The sequence below is a fragment of the Ochotona curzoniae genome, unplaced genomic scaffold, assembly GCF_017591425.1.
Source record: "Ochotona curzoniae isolate NIBS_2020 unplaced genomic scaffold, NIBS_Ocur_1.0 contig_3819, whole genome shotgun sequence".
NCBI classification, from domain to species: Eukaryota; Metazoa; Chordata; class Mammalia; order Lagomorpha; family Ochotonidae; genus Ochotona; species Ochotona curzoniae.
In genome coordinates, this window is record NW_024466004.1 from 22,611,619 (window position 1) to 22,635,507 (window position 23,889).

General features: G+C 38.4%; 1 protein-coding gene across 1 annotated transcript in view; it reads right to left on the reverse strand.

Moving 5' to 3' along the window:
• Nucleotides 1–23,889, reverse strand: part of EYS (eyes shut homolog) — a 1,254,974-nt gene that overhangs the window by 923,760 nt on the left and 307,325 nt on the right. The window contains 1 exon segment of the mRNA XM_040983150.1: nt 12,873–12,994. Coding sequence (XP_040839084.1) covers nt 12,873–12,994 — 122 coding nt within the window.

Consider the following 23,889-nt stretch of genomic DNA (forward strand, 5'->3'; position numbering starts at 1 on the left):
TGCTTTTGGTGTCCTTCTTAGAAAGTCGGGACCTACTCCTAGGTCTTGCAGGGTATTTCCTACATTTTCTTGCAAGAGTTTGAAGGTTTCTGGATGTAGGTTTAGGTCTTTTATCCATGTAGATTGGATCTTAGTGTATGGTGATAGATGTGGGTCTATCTTTTTGTTTCTACAGGCTATCAGCCAGTTGTCCCAACAACATTTACTACAGAGGCCTTCCCACTTGCTTGAACTGTCATTGGTCTTTTTGTCAAAGATTAATTGGCTGTATTTGTGTGGGTTCCCTCCCCAAGAGGCCACTGAACTTATCTGGACAATAAGACGCTGAACTTTATGCTAGGCATGCGTTTGCAAGGAATGAATCTCAACTGAACTTGAACTATGGTTATGCAACAAGGTGGAGGAATCCACCATGGGGGGAGGGGTATGGGAGGGGAGGGGAGAATCCCCAGCACCTATAAAACTGTACTACATAATACAATGTAAGCAACAATAAAAAAAAAATCACCAAAGGTTGCAGTGACTGCAATGCACTGCTGGCTCTGTATGGGCCATATGACTAAGGGATTTTGTCTAAAAGATAAACCCATATTCCCTACACTGAATTTGAGCTGGTGGCCTGGCAGAAAAGGAGGTTCCACTTTGAAGGACCAGGTGGGAGAAACATTCAAAGGAAAATGACCAAAGGTTGCAGAGGCTGCTGTACTCTAGGACATGCCTGGTTCCATCTGGACACAGGAGATTCAGTGGTTCTGTACGGGCGGTCTGGAAAGGGGTGCTGCATGCATCAGGATTGTGAGGTACACACATACCCCTACGCTTCAAAATGACCTGAGGGAGGGATGGAGACTCTTAAGAATTACAAAGGAGGGCCTGGCGTGATAGTGTAGTGGTTAAAATCCTCACCATGAACTTGCCAGGATCCCCTACATGTGCCGGTTCTAATCCCAGTAGCTCCACTTCCCATCCAGCTCCCTGCTTGTGGTCTGGGAAAGCAGTCGAGGGCAGCCCAAAGCCTTGGGACCCTGCACCCACGTGGGAGAACCTGAAGAGGCTCCTGGCTTCAGATTGGCTCAGCTGCAGCAGTTGTGGCCATTTGGGGAGTGAATCATCGGACAGAAGATCTTCCTCTCTGTCTCTCCTCCTCTCTGTATATCTGCCTTTCCAATTAAAATAAATAAATCTTTTTAAAAAAAGAAGTAAAAAAGAACACTGAAAGGTAGCTGGCACTGGAAATGTCCGTGTACTCCATGCAGTCAGGGCAGGTTCACAAGGTTACTGGGGTCATTAGCACCTCTGACTGTGGGCGTCCTGGATGCAAAGATTAGAAATTCTGTGACTGCACAACAGTGTGTATACGTGTGTGTGTGCGTGTGCGTGTGTGTGTGTGTGTGCGCGTGTGTGTGCATGTGTGTGTGTGTGTGTGCGCGCCGTGTGTGTGTGCATGTGTGTGTGCGTGTGTGTGCGCCGTGTGTGTGCATGTGTGTGCGTGTGTGTGCGCCGTGTGTGCGTGTGTGTGTGTGTGTGTGCGTGTGTGTGTGTGTGTGTTTAGCTGGGGGAAAAATCTTGGAAATCAATGAAGATAACAGTGCAATATATCAAAACTTACAGGATATAGCAAAAACATTGTTAAGAAAGAAATTGATAGTGATTAGTGCCTGTATAAAAAATTAGAAAGCCATCAAACAATTGATGTATCAATGAAATTGAGGGACCTAGGAAGATCACAAAAAAACAAACATAATATAATAGGAAGAGTCTTCAAAATAAGAGAAGAAATCAAATTGAAACCTAAGAAGTGATACGTTAGATCAGTGAATTGAAGAGTATTTTTTTCTTAAATGAACAATACTCTACTAGTACAAGTAACAGAAAAGGGAAAAGAGTCAAGTAAGTGAAATCAGATACTAAAAGAAAAATACAAAGACTGAATAACACAGCTATGCACAGGATCATCAGGAATTACTACAAACAACCACAAGCCAACAAATTAGAAAATATGTAGACAAAATGGATGGATTTCTAGACACACATTCTGGATGCACATAATCTACCAGAATTGAACCATAACCATGCAGAAAACCTAAATGTATCCATTAACAAGACAGACGGTGAGTAATAAACTACCGACAACAATAGCAACAACAACAACAAAAAAAGTAGAAATGGATGGCTTCACTATTCAGTTCTACCAACCTTTTTAGTAAAACTAGTTGCAATTCCTTCCAAATCTACAAAACATATTGAAGGGCAAGAGATTCTCTCAAACTGCTGTATCAGGCCACATGACCTGAATTCTGAAGTAGGCAAAAGATACAAGAATGAAAGAGAGCTATAGAACAATATTCCCTGATGAACATGGATGCAAAATACCTCAACAAATGTTAGCTAATCAAACCCAACCACACATCAGAAAGATCATTCACCTAGACCAAGTGTGATTTGTGCTTTGTATGCAGGAATGGTTCAAGATACAAATCAATAAATAAATTTGACACATCACTTCAATAACCAGAAGAATAAAAACTATGTGATTATTGGGCCCAGCGCGGTGGCGCAGTGGTTAAGGTTCTCGCCTTGCACGCCCAGGATCCCATATGGGCGCTGGTTCTAATCCCGGCAGCCCCACTTCCCTTCCAGCTCCCTGCCTGTGGCCCGGGAAAGCAGTCGAGGACGGCCCAAAGCTTTGGGACCCTGCACCCGCTTGGGAGACCTGGAAGAGTCTCCTGGCTTCGGATCATCCGCCTTTCCAATAAAAAAAATAATAAAAATAAATCTTTGAAAAAAAAAAACTATGTGATTATCTTCGTAAATATAGAGAAAGCATCTGATAATAAAATTTTCTTTCATATAAACAACTTTAAGTAAATGGTTATAGATGGAACATTCCACCACATAACCAATTCAATATGTGAAAAGTCCCAGCCAGCACTGTATTGGGTGGGTAAAATTTGTTAGAGGTATTGTACTAAGATCTGGAACCCTAAAAGGATGCATGCTCTCACCACTGCTGTTAAACATATTTCTGAAAGTTTTAGCCAAGTTATTATGTGAAAGAGAAAAAACAATTGGTTACAAATTGGAAAATAGGAAGTCAAGTATCCCTGATTGTAGATTTTTACATAGGGAAACCAAAATACTGTACCAAGAGACTATTGGAACTCGTAAGAGAACCTGGTAATGTTGTAGAACATGAAACAAATACTCCAGAATCATTATCTTATGTATATCCAAACAACTCCATGGCTAAGAAAGATGTGGTAAGATCAGTACAATTAAATTAAATTTCAAAAATGCAACACCTTAGAATACATTTAGCCAAGGATGTGAGGAATGTATGTGATAAAAATTGCAAAATGTTAATAAGCAGAAAAATATAAAACAATGGAAAAACTGCCAACATTCATGGGTTGCTAGAAATAATATCAACATGTTAATAAATACAATACAATTGCAATCAAAATAACTATCTTAATCTTCTCAGAATCAGAGAAAGTGATGCTGAAATTAATGGAAACATGAAATACACTGAATAGTTAACACAAACCTAAACAACAACAAAACACTGAAGGCAGCACAATACCAAACGTAAAAATCTATGAAAGCACACAGAAACAGAAATGTAGATCAATGGAACAGAATAAAAATACCAGAAATGAACCCACAGAAAATGTGGTATGTATGCACCATGCAATAATACTTAGATATAAAAAAGTGAACTCTTGTTGTTTGCAACATAATTTCTGCAACTGGAAATTATTACATTTAGTAAAACTATCATGTCTCCAAAAGACAAGTATCATAGGTTTTTCCCTGATTTGTGATAACTAGTACACGGCTTTTGAAAAGTAATTTAGATGTGTGAGACTGACATTTTTGAAATGTAGTTATTGTTTATAGTCTTTCTTTATACTCTTGGCGAATATACTCTTGGCAAACTCTTGTTTGTTTGTCTGTTTGTTTTTCCTACTCACTACATGTGATTGTGACATGAAATGGAAATAAGCCATTATAAAAAACCAAGCCAACAAACAAAAAACTAAGAAGAAAGTGACTGGATGGATACAAGGGCAGGCAAAAAGTAGTTTGGGAAATGTCATTTGGTTCCAGAATGTATATTATTGAATTTTGGGAAATGTATTTACTTTATATAAATATAATACAATGCAACAAAGAATATAAGTGTAAATGCACATGCAACTGCATGCAAAGAAATATAAAGCAAGCCAAGCAAGCACATCGGCATTTGCAAACTAATGTCTTGCCCTTGATAGGTGGCCTGCAGCCCACTCTGCTCTACACCAAAGGTGCTACTAAAAGTCTTGGGAGGAATTTCTAGAATCCCATTCCCAGAAACCTATTCACTGAATAATATCCCAAGAAAATGATTATAGAAGAGAAACAGAAAGCCTAGACCCGTGTCTATAAAAACTGCAGTCTGCAACAGACTAGGCTATCATTTTTTTCTTGACAGGCCTACCTGGAATATCAAATGCACTCCTTTCACTGAACTTTCTCACATATCACTACTCCGTAAATTTCTAAAATTCTTTTCTTAAACACTCAGAAACCCCCAGTAACAGAATAAGATTTAATAACTAAACATTCTGATCCGGAACGCTATTCATCACCCATATGAGAAATACCAAATATAGCTAAGTAGAATTTCTTCCATAATAGCAGACAAAAAAATTCTGAAAAACAACCCCATTCTCTAAATACTGTCAAACATACTTGAGATAAGCACCTTTAAAAGGATTCTAGAAAGGAACAAAGGGTTTAAGCCAATTTCAGTGTTTATGAAAGAAAAGTACTGACTTTCGGATATGTGGTAATTAAGTTTATCCTATCTCTACCCCTTTCTCCCGAGTTCTGCAAATGCCTTGACTATCAACAACATTGCAATGATGGTGCTGAAAAACCAGCCAGTTGCTGCAAAGCACAATACATATGTACACTGCCAAGTGATGCTAGTGTGTCATTTCTCTGGCCACTCTCTGAAAATCTCCTTATGATGCAATGTCTTTATTTTCCTTACTCTAAGCACTGCTCTGCACATGCTATTATCTAAAGAAGGTGGTAAAAAAAAATCAGTGGTAATTGCTTAATATTGTAACTACTTGAGGTACTGATAACATGAAGGCCAAATAGATTGGACAATGTACTCAGAAAATGTGTGGAACTTGATCTATTTAAAAATCTGTGACGGTTTTAAAGCTCACATAAAACCAGAAGGGACATCACAATAAAAAAGGTTACTCACATCCATAAGAAAGCTATGAAATGGTGCTCAGCTCTACTTCCTGTCTCAGGCGGTTCGGGAACAGGCAGTAACTTGTTAGAGGGCTGTAAACTGCCTAGTTGACAGTGGGAGCCATGCTTCATCCTATAGTACCTCAGTAAAGGCTGGAAGACATATTAATTCAAATCATTTGTATTTCTCATTCATTTAAAGAAAATATTATTGGCAAAACTGGATGTATGTATGTTGAAGAATGTAATTAGATCCATACCTCTCACTGTGTACAATGTAAACTCAAGAAGGAGCAGAGACCTATGTTTAAGTTCTGAAACTACAAAGTAGCTGGAAGAAAATGTAGGGCCTTCGCCAAGACATTGGTATAGTGAATGACTTCTTGAATAACACAAAACACAGGCAGCGAAAGCAAAACTAACAAATGTAGACTATATCAAACTCAGATCTTTCACAGTAAAGGAAACAATCGAGAGTGAAGAGACGTCCAGTAGAAAGAAAAAAATGTATTTGTGAACCACCTATCTGAAAAAGATATTAATATCTAATATGAACAGGTAACTTAACCAACACAACACTATCTGGTTGAAAAAGGGGCAAATAACATAGGTGGTTCACAAAATAAGAAATACAGTCACAAAATATACAAAAAAAGTTCCAAGATCACTAGCCATCTGGGCAATACAAATCAAAACCACTCCACTTCTATCACAATGGCTAAAACCAAAACCACACAGAATAACAAATGCTTCCACAGATACAGAGAATAAACAAGATGTACACACTTTGGGAGCAAATGTAAAGTAGAAAAGATATTGTAGAAAGTGTGTTACATATTTCTTTAAAAATTGTAAACATATTTGCCATATGAGTCAGTAATCTCACTTCTAGGTATACACTCAAAAGACAAGAAAATGTTAAATCAAAGAGATACGTGCAAGTGACACTGCTTACAACATGCAATATCCAAAATCAGCCAAAGTGTCCAAATGAATCAGTGAATAATATGATATGATATGGATAATATGATATATATGTGTATGTACATATGTGTTTGTATGTGAGTGAGAGAGAATATTTATTCAACTATAACATGAATGAATCTCTACCACTTGAAGCAAAATAAACAAGTTGAACCCAGAAAGATAAATATTGCATTTTCTCTTATATGTGGAAATTAAAATTAAGTAAATATAAAAGAAGAAATACCTGTGTCAGTATTGTTGCAAATGCAGTTTTATTAATTTTTTAAACCTTTGTCAAACCAATGAGTAAGAATGTCGCAACTACTATACTTTTAATCTGTGATTACTTTAGAATTCACTGTATATGAATGAAATGATCATTTTTCCATTCAACTATTATTTGTATTCCGATAAATTAGGAGATTTGGAACTAAAAGGAGCATGAAGATTCCCTGTCTCTCTCTTCCCATACCTTTGAAATAAAAAGTAAATAAATGAAAATACTTTGAAAAGGTGATTAATTTAATGCCTTTAAAAAAAGGATAAAAACAAATCATGGTGGCCACAATCTCTGAGATTTTAAAAATCTAGCAATACCCAAGATAAAACTGAGGACAGATTAATATTTGAACATTAATAGGCCGAACTTTCTAAATGTTATAACAAGAGTTTAATTTATATATTTAGCAAGCTCAAAAGTTCAAAAATAAAATCAAATATTGAAACCTAATCCAGAGTCACACAGAAACAGTGTTCGCAGAACTGAGATGCTGGCACAGCAAGGTGGAGGATTAGCCTGTTGAGCTACAGTGTGCTTGAGGAGGTTACCCGAGCCAGGTTAGACTCAAAGCCCAGGAATCAGCCCATGGGCAACGTCACCATGTGATGACAGAGTCCTGGTTGTTGGGCAGCCAGTGTGCCCTTAGGCACCAGGTTCTGCCAGCTGGTTGCTCAGCGGTTGTAGGGTTTTTAGGGTATGTAATTGCTGCCTAGGGACATAATGGATAAGGCCAATGTGAGTGTAGGTGAGGGATGAACTCTGTGTGATTTTCAGTAATGGAATCATGGAAGTTTCTGGCAAGCGTGGGAACTGAGACATGGTGGAGGGGACATGTGGAGGGGAGAGCCCATAAGATCTATTTGGGCCAGACTGATTCACCAACCCACATGGAAATCCTGAGATGGGCTGTTAGCATAGAACATCACTGACTGCCACACACCAGTTCAACCAAAGGTATGGCTGGGGACCTGTTTGGCAGGGATAGGTACCAGTACCCAACTGAGTGGTGAAACAGGGCATGGAGCACACTTGGTAGGGTCATGACACTAACAAACATTTGAGAGAACCAGACCTAGGGTAGATTTTGTGGGGAAAGTATGGGTCCAATGCTGTGGAAATACAAGTCCCATTGGTTAGCTCAAGAGCAGGTTTGGTGATGGGCTGAGCTATGTGTCACCATGGAAATGGCCATCACTCAAGGATAAAGGAACTGACAAGAGTCTGGGCAGATCAAGGTAGCAGCACCCTAATGTGCATCCTAAAACAGGATGTGGGGTACGCTGAGCTCATGGACCCACCAGTATGCTCAAGATCTGGCAATGGGAGAGGTTCTAATGGAGGAGCCTGGGAAACTCCTCTGGCAAGACACAGTCCCTGCAGGTGAGTGCAAGAACCATGATGGGGAACAGCCCAGACTAGGCAAGGGAAAGGTAACAACCAGCATATATTTGGCATAGGTTGGGGGCAGAGCAGGCTGAACCAGTTCACATCACCTGCTGGAGAATCCAAATAACAGAACAGAGTGTGGGTCAGGTCAGGTGTGGTCGCAACATACCAGTGCACAGTATGGCTGGGATTGGGTGCCTACTGGGGTAGGCTATAACCCTCACCAGCATTCGCTAGAATTGAGGGTTTGTCGGGCTGGGCCAGGCTACAACACCCATTGGCAAATGCCAAGGTGAGGTAGGCCGTACTACACTGGGATACAGTGCCCAACCAGCTCATGAGAACCAGGGTGGGAGGGAGCAAAACTGGAAGAGGGAATGGGGAGGGCTCCCCTGCTGAACACCCACTCCCACTGGAGAGAGTGAGTTGGGAGTGTTGGGAGACCAGACCAGGCAGGCCTACAACACCTGTGGGACTCATGTTAGCTAGATCAGGGAAAACTCAGGCTGGACTGATTGTTCCTACTGGGGCAAGCATAAATTAGAGTGGGTGAGGGTTGGTTGGGCTTTGCTGCAGCATCACATGGCAGATGATAGCACTGGGGGTTAATTCTGTCAAGATAAACTGCAGAACCTCCTGGAGAGTGATTAATCCAAGAGTGGGAGTGGCCCAGCAGTGAAATAGTGGGAGTCTCCCTCTTATGTGTTACCACTCCCACTGGAGAGCATGAAAACCAGCATTGGAGCAGGGGTGGCTAGACAGAACGGCACCCACCATTATGTGTGTGGGCTGGAAAGTGGGGCTGGTTTGGTTAAACTAGGCTTCAATGCCCACTGATATGTATGAGAGCTAAATGGGATTTGGGACAGACTGAACAAGTCTGTGGTACATAGTGGCACGCATGGGTACAAGGGTAGGGGGCAGGCCTTGTGGGAATTGTGGGGAGTATCCCCAACTAGGCTGTAGCTCCAACTGGTTTGTGTGAGGGCCGAGTATGAAATGTGCAGAATCAGGCTGGATTGCAATAACAATTGGTTCACGTGGAAGACAAGGATAAAAACAGAACTGACCCAGCAATTGCTACCACCAGCATGTGCATAAGCTGATTGGGTTGATGGACTGTGCCAGACCCTGTACTGGCAAGCACATGCAAGAATCAGGTTTGGGATCATCTGAGACGAACTTTCGGTGGGGATCCCTGCAACTGATCTGCTGATCTCAGAACCCCACCCATGAAGAGGCTATGTCAGTCTGTGAATTCTGAATAGATTTAATTATGTTTGGAAAGGTGAGATTGGAAGCAATTCAGAACTGTTGAACTATCAAAACTGCATGAGTAGGACACTCAGAGCATGTTCCATGTCAGGGACCTGGGATGGGGTGGGGAGGCTGGTTGGGTTTTTCCCTTTATCTCTGCCCTTACCCCTGATACAGAAAAAGAAATGATATTGAAAAACTAAATAAAAATAAAAAGAAGTTCATAATTAATGGTCCCAGTGTTATCTAAAAAGACTGATAATATCTCATGAATATTAAAATGAACTGTTTTAATTAATGCTTATAACTTTGCAGTTTGGTTTTTGTTTTCTTGTTTGTTTGTTTTTAACCCTTAAATATTGTCTGTTAGAAACTGGCCATTGTACTTGTGGTTAAGACGCTTGTTTAGAATGCTTGCAACTCACACTGTAGTCCCTGGGTTTGATAATCAACCCTGGCTCCTGGCTCCAGTTTCCTGTTGATGCAGGCTCTGGAAGGGAGCAGTAATGAGACCTACATCATGTTCCCGACTCTCGGGTCAAATCCCAACACAGCCTTTGCTGTGTGCATTTGGGGAATGAATTAATAGGTAAGAAGGTTCTTGTCTATATCTGCCTCAATAATAAACTTATAAATAAATAAATAAATAAATAAAATATTTGCATGAGAATATTTGATTTAAATAAAAGTAATACCATGTGAAATAATACATTGATATTTAATTTCTCTAATTTTGCTTGAGATGTGTAATACTTGGGGACAAAAAGTGAAATTGACACAAGTGATGCATTTAACACACACACACTTGACATATATGTAGAAGAATATGCAAAAAGAGAAAAGCAGCTCACAATCTGGAAGATATTCTGATGCTGACCAAATAGTCTGCCTTAGGTTTATAACTAGACATTGGCAGTTTCTTGATATACACTTCAAAGAATATTTCACAGAACATCAGTGTTAGATAAGACCACACCACAACCAAATGAATCATATAGACAACCTCATCATCATGCTTAAATTTCAACAAAAACATAACCATGATCCAAACCAAAAGAGGAACAAGATATTCTCTTAGTTCTGTTATTATTGTAACTTTAAAAACTTATCTATCACTTCTTGTTTTTCTTCCTTCATCCTTCTAGATGTGATTCATTATGAATCATTTCATAGAATTATGCCAGTGATTATGCTAGTGATATCCCATTTATGATAAACTGGTACTTTGTTAACGTGTCAGCCAAAATACATATCACAAGTTCAAAAGAAGTAATTTCTTTCCCTCTTTTGCAGAGATGCCCTGTGGATCTACATTGCCTATGTTCTCTGTGTTCTCTTCCACTGCAATGAATTATAAACCCAATTTGTTCAACCATAGGTTTGCTTCTGAGTGATACTTCTCTTGGGCCAACTAACAGTATCAATAATGAATACATAAATGAACAAATTATCTTTAGGGATTAAAAAACAGGTCCTGGCTGCAGGATCTTGAGCAGCGGGGCTCTGGTCTGGAGGTTTGGATCCATCAGCCTGCCAGGTGCGGGGAGCCAGAGGGGTCAGTTAGCACCAGGCTTGGGCTTGGAGGCTCAGGCCCATTGGCCCACAACATGCTTGGAGCCAGGTGGGTTGGCTTTTCTTGGGGGCAGAGTCCTTGGCACTAGGGTTCAGGTCTGATGGCCTGGGTGCCAATGGCATCCAGCAAATCCATTGGGCCATTTGCTGTGATCTTGAGTGGAGAATTGGAAGATGTTTAAGGGTCAGACCTCTGTACCGGCCCATGTGGGAGACCAGAGCTGGGGTAGTTAGTATCTACCAGTACCAAATACCACTCATTATTGCACACTATCCCCTCTATCTGCTTGATGGATGTTGTAGCTTGGCCTGACTCACACTGTATTCTTGGATGTGCCTGTGGGTGCCACAAACTAGAACAGGCCAACCTATACTCAACAACAGTACCCATGAGTGTTGGAGGATTCCATGGTCATGCCTAGTTCAGCCCATCACCAGTCTCACCTCATAAGCGTACTGGCAGAAATTGCAGATCCACAGGGGTAGGCTCACACATCCCTCACAGAATATCTCCTTTTTACCCAGACCCAGTTCTCTCTCATGCTGGCTAGTCCCATGGTGCAACCTAATATTTCCAGTCCCCTGTCTGACTGTACTATGTTCTAGCTCTATGAGTATTCTCCCAGCCCTAGTATGAAAGCTGGGACTGGGAGAAGACCAAGCTGGACAGGGCTATAACACCTGTCAGTCCACATGTGAACTGGTTTAGAGGAAGAGCCAGGCTAGGAATAACTAATTGTATCTACCAGTACAGGCATGAGCCAGAGTAAGAGCAGGCTTTGCTGCAGTATCATCTGGCAAGTGCTGGGACTGGGGGCAGATTCTGTCAAGCTAAGCTAGACTGTGGAACCACCTGGAGAGTGCAAGATTGGAGGCAGGGAGTAGGTCCATTGGAAAGGCTGTGATCACCTCTATGATGGGCTGCAACTTGCACTGGTGAGCATGAGAACCAGAACTGGAGGTGGATCTGGCAGGATAGGCAGTTGGCACCCACTGGCATGAGTGTTGCCTGGAGGGTGGGGTTGGTTGGATTGGCTTAGGCTTCAATGACCAATCATGTAAACGAGATCTCAGTGGAATGTGGGATAGACTGGACAAGTCCACTGCACATGCTAGAAGGTATAGGAACCAGAGCTGGGAGCTGGTCCAGTGGGAGTGACTGAGGGTCACTCTGACTGGGCGGCAGCTCCCTCTGGTGTATGTAAGGGCAGAGTGTGTGGTGGGCAGAGCTGGTCTGGGCCACAGCACCCATTGGTTTGCAGAGGAAAGAGGGGAGAACAAACTGATTGACTACCCTAGGGAAGCTTGACAAGAAGTATCTGGGCGAATACAGACTCTGAGTTGGACTGTGTTAGTCAATTGACCTTGGAAGGATTTCTTCCTCTTTGGAGCAAGAATACCAAGAGCATTTCAGATCTAAACCACTTGAACACAACCCTCAGAAACTGCTCTAACAAGGGGATCCTGGGATCACATTGGGTGGTTCTCCCCCATCCCCAGGTACTGAGGCATTTGGGAGGCTGGGTGTGGTTTCTCCCCTGATAACCCCACCCCACCCCCCAAATACAGGAATAAGGAAAACAAAATGTGTGATCAATGGTCTTTCCCACTTTCCCCTGACCCTCGACCCTTCCCATGCTGATCAACTATGTAAACATCATTAAAGTAAAATTTTAAAAAGATCAAAAAGCTTTTAAAGCCAAAAAAAATGGCTAAGTGCTAAAATATTTATATGTAAATATATAAAAATACATATATACCAACACTTCATGAAAGAAATACTAGATAATTTTCTAATATTTTAGATATTATTCAATATATTGCTCACTACAAAAGAAGTGATCCAAAATAATACCAGGATGAAAAAAGCATGCTTAGAGAGGTAAATGCTCCTTTAATAAGCACCATGTCTGGATATGATATTCTACATTACAATTTGTTTATTTATTTATTTATTTTTTGCTGACTTGACATGTGGACTTTAATATTTGCAAATTTCAAATGAATGTGACTCTTTCAGGAAATCGATCTTTATCTCTAGGTGGATATGTCGATTAAACACATACAAATTGAAAATAATACCTACCTGTATGAATCCTGAGCACATTGAGCACTCATAGTAAATTCATAAAGAACACTAAAAAAATATAATACTCACTGATAGTTTTTGTAAAGGTCAGTGCAGGTGGAATTGTTCTCACAAGGATTTATTTTACAGAGACTGGACTCTTGTTCGCAGGATTGTCCTTCCCAGCCAGATGGGCACACACACTGGTAGCCCTAAAGAAAGATGAAAACCATGAAACTGTTAGGCTCTTACTATTACGCTTATCATCCAGATAGAATGCATGACTATTAAGGTCTCTCTGCCAGCTTTTACACTTTCGCACTGTTTATAGAATAATTCTCAAAAAAATTACTTGTCAACATTAAAAAATCGCATGAACAATGTTATTTAGTATTATTTGACAAAATTAGAGCAGATCAACAAAATTTGTTCAAGATTTGAAATATGTGTCTGCCAAATTCATAGCACAAATTATTAAATATTTTTTTCCAATTTATTACGTTGTATTATGTGATACAGCTTTTTAGGTACTGGAATTCCTCCCTCAGTCCCCCAATCCTCCCCCATGGTGGATTCCTCCCCCTTGTTGCGTGTCCACAGTTCAAGTTCAGTTGAGATTCCTTCCCTGTGAGCCTATTCCTAGCATAGAGTCCAGCATCTCATCATCCAGACAAGTTCAATAGCTTCTTGGGGAGACCCTCTCTGGTCCAAAGTTAGAGCCAACAAAGTAAAATCCTGGTCAGTTACAAGCCCCAACATAACATCAGCAACAATATACAATATTGTGGAACTGACATAGTATCGAGTAAGCAAGTTCTTAACCACATCCTGTGACCACTTCGATGACATTTCAACAACTGAGGTGTGAAACAGTTTAGGAGGGGAATGCAGAGAAATTCTCAATACCTTGTCGAGGAGTACTTAATCTCCGTGTCCTCTGTAGTGAAGTGTGCATGAGTTTATGGTCATCAGGCTTTCCTTTTTGTTCTTGTTCTCTGCCTATCTATTCTAACTTGTGTGTGTGTTTGGAGGCAGGGGTGCTCTGGAGCAACCCCAATGGTCATTGCAGAGAAGGTGATTTTTAAATAAATGGAACATAAGCAATGTGACAGCAACATGAGCAGAGTTACAGAACTAAACATGTAACTCAGCATACATTTACAAGTTCCAAATTATGATAGTTTAGTGATTATGCTGACAACATAATTTTCAGTATTGATAATTACTTGATATTTTATTTTTAATATTTTAATATATATTTAATTCAAGCTGTAGGGAGAGTGAGGGAGAGAGGGAGGGTGAGAGGAAAAGAGAAAGGAAGTGAACAAGAAAGGAAAATGGGGTAGAAGAGAGAGAATTTTTCACCTATGGTTCACTCCCCAAACACCTACAATTACCAGGATTTGGACAGAGTGAATTCAGGAGCCAGAAACGTTATCCATGCTCCCACATGGTTGTCATGGGTCCAAGTATTTTAACTACTTCCTGCTGCTTTTCCATAAACCATTAGCAGAGAGTTGTATTTGAAGCACAGAAGCCAGCACATCAATTGTCATAAACACAGGAAGCTAGTATTGCAAGCAATAGCCGTACTATCCCCTTAATATTTTTCTAAGGATAGGGTTGACCAACGACAGTATTGTTTATATTCCTTGAAGTACATTTTTGCTTTTCCGATTTTGAGCATATAAGAAACGTGTCAATAGACAATTGCACAATATTTTCTACTTAAAAAATATTTTCGAGGAATAATATTTTAAAACAAGTTAGAGTTTGGGGTTTTAGGGCATCTATAACATAATTGGAGATGCTAAAATTAATTTATGTAGATCTGTACTTTTCAGTTTAGTAGTCATTAGTTACATTTCTCTATATACAGAGGATTCTGTAAATATAGAACACATGTTTGTTTACTGAAGATCTGATATGAAAAAGAATAGCAAGTGTCTCATTTTTATTATTTACATCTTGTAATATTTTGATATTAAAAGTTAAACAAGGCATATTATTAAAGTTAATTTTACTTTCAAGTTTTTTCTAGATGAAGCTGATATTAAAGATAATTCAAACCAACTGGGTGCCACTAAATTTTCACTGGACAAAACTAAGACAGATAATGGTAATCCAATTTCTCCATTTGTGAGTAGAGTTTAAAATTCTATATAATTATAACTACATATGAACATAAGATGCAGGAATTCCTTGAGGTTTAAATATATGTCTAAGTTTAATATAGCCTAGCATCTGGAACAGTTCTGGTGCCCAGAGTTTTCAATAATATTGGTCAAGTGAGAATTAATATACATTTACATATATTCATCCAGAGGAACTGTATGATAGAGACTATCACACCAAGTAATGAAGATACATTGTAGTGTGCATGTCTCTTCCTGAATAAAAGATGGGCTCCCAATGAAACTATTAAATATATCTTGACAATAAGATGCTGAACTTTCTACCATTGTCTACACCTACAGTGTCAGGTTACATTAGTACTACAATTGTGGACTTGTGACTGTTTTTGAACGACTATACTGTTGTAATACTGTATGCAAAATCAGTGGGGGGCTGGATGGAAAATCCCTAAGCATATGGTACTATATCATGAAAAATGAAAAATAAAGAGTTAAACAATAAATATAATAGAAGCAGTGTGAAAGATAAAATTGCCCAAAGTGAATTTTGAGAAAAAATGTTTAAAGTTTTTTTTTTTAGATATGGACAGCATATTTGTTCCTAAAGATCAGTGACACAACATATTAGCCACAAAAACATAGATTCTTCCTTCATGCATGTCTACTTAGGTTCAAATAAATCAGTTGTACAAAGGTGCCATTTGGGTCTGGCTCAATTAGCTTATCCACCCCCTTCAAATGCTTGAATTCCGTATCAGCGCGTTGTGTGCTGGCTGCTCCACTTTCCATCCAGCGCACTGCTTGTGGCCTAGGAAAGCAGTCGAGGATGGCTCAATGCCTTGGGATCCTGAACCAATAGGGGAGACCTGGAAGAAACTCCTCACTTCTGGCTTTACATCAGTGCAGCTCTGGCTTTTACAGCTACCCAGGGAGTGGACTAGCTGATGAATTTTTTTTTTATTTCTCTGTAAATTTCCCTTCCAATGAAAATAAATAAAGTTTCACTCAGTGTCTTGATTTTCAATGGTTATTAATAAGTGAATATCAGAGGATAAGAAGTACTTCATTGTCAATCTTGAGCTTTATTCCTTACATAGGCACTAGCTCACGAAAAGTATTCATTGGTATTACGTGTGGTTTATTGAATGTTCGCAGCAGTTGTTCTCATGTATCATGATTATTAGGAGTAGAGTAACAGTCAGGATTTTCATGGTTGATTTGTTTTCTTCTTTTTTTGTTAACACTGATGTAAAACTTGTATTTCAAATTGAATGCAGATAATATACATGACAGATGAATGCTTTTAAAATGGGTGGTGTACAATGGAAACAATTCCATAACAACCAAGATGACACTAACCATAAATGGGGAATAAAGATTTAGATAGCCTAGAATGGACAGCAGAAGAATGAAAATTATGTGCTAAGTAGAAGAAGCTCTTTAGTTATGATCTGAAAACATACTTTCTTTTTAAAAATGATTTATTATTGTTATTATTATTATTTCAGAGAGTCAGATTTACAGAGAAGGAGAAACAGAGAGAAAGTTCTTCCATCTACTGGTTCACTCCCCAAATGGATGCAATGGACAGAGCTAAGCCAATCTGAAGCCAGGAGCTAGGAGCTTCTGAATCTCTCATGTGGGTGCAGGCTCCAAAGGCTTTGGATCATCATCGACTGCTTTCCCAGACCACAGGCAGGGAGCTGGCAGGGAAGTGGAGCAGCCATGACATGAACTGGCTTCCACGTGAGATCCTGGTGCATGCAAGGTGAAGACTTTAGCCACTAAGATGCCAGGCCAGGCCTGAAATTTTACTTTCCAAAAGGTATGAATAATTTGTGTAAAGAAAAATGCATAAATAGACTGCTTGTTCTAATTCTGATGCATCAGGAATACTTTAAAAAAGTTAGTGAAACGAAAAACCAGTCAAACTCCTTTTGTATTAAATTTCTATATGGTTTAAAAATAAGTAATGTGTGGCATTCATGATGATTTAATAACTAGTGAGAAATGAACCTGGTGTGGTAACCTGATAGCTAAAATCATTATCTCAAATGCATCAGGATCTCATATGTTCATTGGCTAATAACTCAGTTGCTCCACTTCCAGATTCCTACCTGTGCCCTAGGAAAGCAGTAGAGGATGGTCCAAAGCCTTGGGACCCTGCACCTGTGTGGGTGCTCCTGGCTCCCTGGCTTTGGGTCAGCTCAGCTCCAGCCATTTTGGCCACATGGGAAGTGAAACAGCAGTTGGAAGATCTTTCTGTATTTCCTTCTCCTTTTAAATCTGACTTAAAAGAATATTAAAGCAATAATGATAATTAGTGGGAAGTTACAACAAATTTTAAGTATAATTATCTTTAAAGTGTTAGATACTACTGAAGTTATTTCCAGATATAATGGATTCTATACTAACAGAAGTCATAAAAGAATTAAATCAAATTTGCCTTTACATTTTTAACATTAAAAACACAGATGTTTAAGTATGAGTATCACTTAGAAATAATCCACACTGAAAGTATTGGTGTTCATCAGAACCTTCTACATTCAGAAACATTTTTCTACATTTAGACATTTCTGGCCACAAAACATTTTTCCATTCAACACTGATGAGTGAGTTAATTTGTTAATTTGAGCAATTTTAAAGTATAATTAAACACAAAACATTGTTTTACCAGAGAGAAAGGGAATTCCATCTGTTGGTTTACTGTCCAATTGTCCTCAGTGACAGATTAAATCAAGCCAAAATTGGAGAAAATTTAGTTCAAATCTCCATGTGTATGGCCAGGATCCAGCTACTTGAGCCATTATATTTTCAATATTTCAGTAATATGATATGCAATTCAAGTATCCTCCTAACCAGTAGACCAAACTCTTACCCAAAACATTACTTCTAAGATACCTTGCATTTTCATTATGTAATAAAAATGATAATATTTTGGGTCAAGTTTAATGAAAATGTTAATGTGATTAAAATGAAACAAATCCTCATAATTTTTAGGAGCTGCTAAAAATTAGACATTTTTTGCTAAATGAAAGCAAAATATATTTTATAGATTAAAAATATGCAGATAAGGAGATAGTAGGTCAGGATCTGATGAAAGATTACAAGTGAATTCTACAGTCAAAGAAATAGAAGAAAAAGCTTACGATTTCAATCTAATAGCTATAGTTGGATGCATTAGCTTAGTCCTTCATTCAGTAGCTATATATTTATACCTATTATCAGAAATGAATGTAATAAAATAGGAAGGATATTGTTACATGGCAAATTGCCACAAATGGAGTGACTTGAAATATCACAAATGAACTATTCCATACTTTTGTTGGGTTAGTGGTCAAGTGTAAGTTCCCTGAGTCTTCTTTTAGGCTGAAACAAACGTATTTACTTTGGTCCATCTCAGTTGGGGCTGGAACTAAAGTCACTTGTTTCTGGGGGATTCATTTCATTCCTGCTATAGAATTTAGGTTTGTATTTTCACACTTGCAGCCAGACAGGTGTGATAGGTCATCCAAGGTGATGGAACAGAGAAGTCCAGCTTTCACCTCCACCTCTACCAAGACTCAAGACAACTGCATAATGAGTCAGTGCTACAAGAGTAAGTGATTTAAGAACATGATGAGGGTATCAGCTCATCATATTCACATGTTTCATCCACGTTCAACAAGAGATAATTTATACCTGAAGGTGTGCATCTTGGGGATTATCTTTAAATTTAGCTACATTTAACAGGGTACTTAAATTTTCTAAGGAACGTGTTTTCACTTATCCTCAAGACACTTGGTATGTACTGTATTCCAAAAAGAACGTCATACATTTATTTTGAGAACTGTATATTGCAATGACAGTTTTCAATTTCTTTTTTTTTTAAAGATTTATTTTTATTATTATTTTTTTTTTATTGGAAAGGCGGATATACAGAGAGGAGAGACAGAGAGGAAGATCTTCCGTCCGATGATTCACTCCCCAAGTGAGCGCAATGGCCGATACTATGCCGATCCGAAGCCAGGAGCCTCTTCCGAGTCTCCCACGCAGGTGCAGGGTCCCAAAGCTTTGGGCCGTCCTCGACTGCTTTCCGGGGCCACAGGCAGGGAGCTGGAAGGGAAGCTGGGCTGCCGGGATTAGAACCGGTGCCCATATGGGATCCTGGGCGTGCAAGGCGAGGACCTTTAACCACTTGCTCCACGGTGCCGGGCCCGACAGTTTTCAATTTCTAATGTGATAAATAGTTGCAAATTATTGGTTCCAGCCATTACATTTAGGCTGACAGGGTTGATATAGGGGGTATTGGGCAGAAACTTTTGAGTCAGAAATATTATTTAGTTATATAAAAATTGTGACATCTAAGGAAGGAGGTGCTCAAATTAGGAGACGAAATGTGTAATAAGGAGAATGTAGAGATACTTCTTTCACATAACATGAAGCTAGATGAAGTGGACAGACATGAGAACTACACACTGTGTAGGTTGAGACACAAAAAAACCATGCTACCAAGAAGAAATTATATATTTACTCAACTCAAGACAATATCAACAAAATATGGAATGCATAAAAAGCTGAATCTAACAATATCCTCAAATTATATTACATAATTAGAAAGTAGTCTTTTTACCACAAAAATTTAAGTATGTTTTGACACCAAATTTACTAAACAAGGAAAAATACTTCAATCATTGCAGATACATGAAGAGATTTTGCAAAATTCAACACACCGACACAAAATTTGCTTTAGTAGATGAGAACGTAATGTGCATATTCTTTTATTAATGAAATATATGTAAAAAATGATGTAGCAAATTGGGCCCAGCAGAGTGGCATGATGGCTAAAGTCCTCACCTTGAATGTGCCAGCATCCCATATGGATGCCGGTTCTAATCCCAGCAGCTCCACTTCCCATCCAGCTCCCTGCTTGTGGCCTGAGAAAGCAGTTGAGGATGGCCCAAAGCCTTGGGACCCTGCACCCGCGTGGGAGACCTGGAGGAGGTTCCTGGCTCCTGGCTTCAGATTGGCACAGCACCAGCCGTTGTGGTCACTTGGGGAGTGAATCATCAGACAGAATATCTTTCTCTCTGTCTCTCTTCCTCGCTATATATCTGACTTTCCAATGAAAATAAATAACTCTTTTAAAAAAAATAATGCAGGAAACTGTATGGAATCAGGTTGAATACAAAACAAAATTAAAATGTCTATGAAGAAGTCACAGGATGTAGTTAAGAAACCACATCTTCATATCAACATACTATTAATCAATGTCATGTCAATTGATGCCATGAGGTTGTAAATGGCTGTTGAGGTCATGTCGGGGCCTTTAATCATTTGGGATGATGCTTAGCTGGATTTACCTTCAGACCAGAGATGGTCTCACCAAGAAATCATTGAACCCACTAGGATAATAAGACACTGGACTTTATGCTTGGTAAATATTTCGAATGAAGGAACCACAACTGAATTTGAACTGTGGTAATGCAACAAGGTGGAGAAATCCACTACAGGGAGAGGGTTCGGGGAGGGGTGGGGGAATCCCAGTGCCCGTAATACTGTGTCACATAATGCAATACAATTAATAAAATTTAAAAAAAAATAATGCAGGAAATGGAAAAACCTGCCAAATGTCAGTCCAACAAAAAGCAACTGTAGAATTTGAATAAGATATATAAAGTATATGTTGCATTCTTAGAATGACACCCAAGATGTATCTCTGCTTCCAATAGGAAAGGGAATGAAATTTTAAAAACACTACATGTGGCTCTGATTTCCATGTAGCATACTGGCCTATTTCCATCCAAGAAATATAAGGACCACTTGAAATAAGTAACTGGAGTTAGCAGCAGTTTTGTTAAAAGCAAAGAAAATGCTAACATTCTGATTTGTCAGCAACACAGGTCTATGAAAAAAAAAGAGCAGATACTTTGAGTTCAAACTTTAAAGAGCAGTATCTTTTAGATATTTTTGTTCTTTACCCAGTTTCATTTGTACTGTTAACCTACACAAAAACAAAGCTACAGCAACCTGGTAGTGCAGAAATATAAGGTTAAAGTTTAGAGACTGTAAGATGAAATTAACCTAATAATCATTTCTGGCTTTCAGTTGAGACTTCAGAGGTTACCAACTTACAAGTTAATAACAAACCAGAGAAATACCGTCTAAATTGTGTTAATGATTCCCTTGATTAAAATGAAGTCATTTGTTTGTGTTTTATCTGTATTCCAGAAAAAGAAATGAACTCATCCTTGGAAGACCTTAACAATCCATACAACTTTTCAATGCTTGAAACAAAATTTTTCATATCAAATTTAAAAAAAATGAAAACTAAGGCCCGGTGTGGTGGCCTAGTGGCTAAAGTGCTCGCCTTGCACATGCCGGGATCCCATAAGGGAGTTGGTTCTTATCCCAGCAGCCATGCTTCCCATCCAGCTCCCTGTTTGTGGCTTGAGAAAGCAGTTGAAGATGGTTCAACTCCTTGGAACCCTGCACCTACATGGGAGACCCAGAAGAGGCTCCAGGTTCCTGGCTTTGTACTGGTTCAGCTCCAGCCATTGAGTGTATCATCAGATGGAAGATCTACTCTCTCCTCCTCTCTGTATGTTTGACTTTCCAATTAAAAATAGAAAATAAATCTTTTAAAATTTTCATCTTATTTACTTTTTTAAAGTTAAGGTTTATGTATTTGTGCAGTTGGGAAGGCATCAATGATGGCTCAAGTGCCCTAGTTGTTATTATGCTTGCAGGAAACAGGATGGAGCTCAGGCCTTCTGACTTCTGCTCAGCTCAGCCTTGGGGATCACAGCTACTTGAGGTGTGAGCAGGACAAGAAAGAGCTTCTACTCCACAACAGACTATCTTAGAAAAATAAAAATAGATTTATTTAGTAGAAAGGCAATCCGACAGATCTTCCATTAACTGAGTTACTGTCCAAATGCCGTAAGAGCAACACTGAGTCAGACCAAAACTTGGAGCCAGTGAATCCTTCTGGGTTTCTCATGTTAGGTGAAGGAACTCATGTACTTACACTATCATCTTTGTCCTTCCACGTGTAATAGCAAAAACTTGAATTAGAAATATGGAGTGGCCAGGTCTAGAATTTGCTACTGCAATGGCTTCCTGTGAAAACGTTTAACCCACAGAGACAAAATAATGCCTTTGATTAAGTTCTTCAATTTCTATGAAAGAAAATCATACTGGTTCCATTGTTTGAATCAATTAGTGTCATAGCAAGATGAAGAATTAAAAAAACATGATTTTATCAACAGATACATGAGGGAATGTTTTATAAAATATAATACCATCTCATGACATAAACCATAAGCAAATTGAGTACAGAAGGCACACTCTCCAATATAATCAAAAGAATATATAACAAACTATGAGTCATGAAGATAGAATTACCATTATCCTAAAAAAAATACATATATATATATATATGGATACAGATGTGGGGGACAATGATACTCTTATCTGCTATTGGTGGGAGGGTAACTAGTAAACCATAATAGAGGATAACATGGAGATTCCTCAAAGATTTGAAAAGAGATCTACAAAATGACCTAGCCATCCAAATTCCAGGGAATTTACTCAAATAACATGAAGACAATTATGAGAGTTATATACACCCATGTCAGTGTAATCTGTAATATATGGAGTCAATCTACATGTCCACTGACAAATAACTAGATAAAAAAAGTTATATAATGTGTGTGTGTATATGTGTGTGTAACACTACTCAGTCATAAAAAAGTTTGAAAACCTGCCTTTTGTAACAAAATGGATACAACTGGAAACCATTATGCTTATTGAAATAATCCAGTACTAAAAGGAAAAAAAATGTGTTTCCCTGATCTTTGGTTTTATATATAAGAATATATATATGTATATAGTTTTATATATTTTTAAAAATTTCATTATTGCTAACTCTTTATGCCTATACTCTTGAGGAATCATGTTTTTTCTTTTTTTTTCTTTTTGTTGTCAAATTCTTTACCTAATGGAGTGGTAAATGATTGTGATGCAAACTGAAAAATAAATTGTAAAAACAAAATAAAAATGTAAAACAGGAGGAGGGAGGGTGAATGGTTGGGCAATCAGGACAGGCAGAACAGTAGGTAGCAAGTTATGCAATGCTTACAAATATGCATTATGAAATATATAAAATTTGTTTGCTTTACATAAATAAATATAAAAAAGAAATTCTGTGCTTTGTGAAACTTACTACTAGATTCATGACTTTTAAAAATTATTTTGGAACAATGAAACTACGAAATTTTGAACTATGGTATTTCTCTTGGTCATTGTTCATATGATTTTTGGCCAAAGCAAAGACAATGGTTTGTTTTGATTAAAAAAAGAAAAAAAAAAAACAGAGAGCCTTGAACTAAGATCCATAATGAATGAATTAAATTATAAGAATAATCTTTGCCATATAGTCTGTTCTCTTTAAATGTAATTTTACATATTTATTTTAACCCGCACTTGCAATTGTAGTTGTAATTATACAATTTAAATAATATGTGACATATCGTACATTTATCTGTTCCAAAAGGTTTGCTTACCTTTCACAAGATTATTTTTAAAATAAGAGCTTAGAATTAGAATAAAGGCATTTGGACTACCAGTACCAATTCCTTGGAATGTAACACACCTGCCATCAATCTGCAGTGTTCAAACATTTAAAAAATATTTTGAATTCCATTTTTAATACTGAGTCATTTTAGAAATTGAAGATACAGTCTATTACCCAAAGGTTTATCCCCAAGGACAGAGTGCATATAAACACAGACCATCATAATTATAAGATTACAGAAAATTAATGCCATTCTGCAATAGATAATTTAGATGCCTGGGCAATTACTTTTTTTGTTTGGGAAGCCAAAAGACAATGGAAATACATCATGGGCTCAAAATCACTTCTCATTGAACATTTTCTAAAATATTTCACAAAAGGATCATGTGCAAATTCTTTTATCGTATTCAGTAAT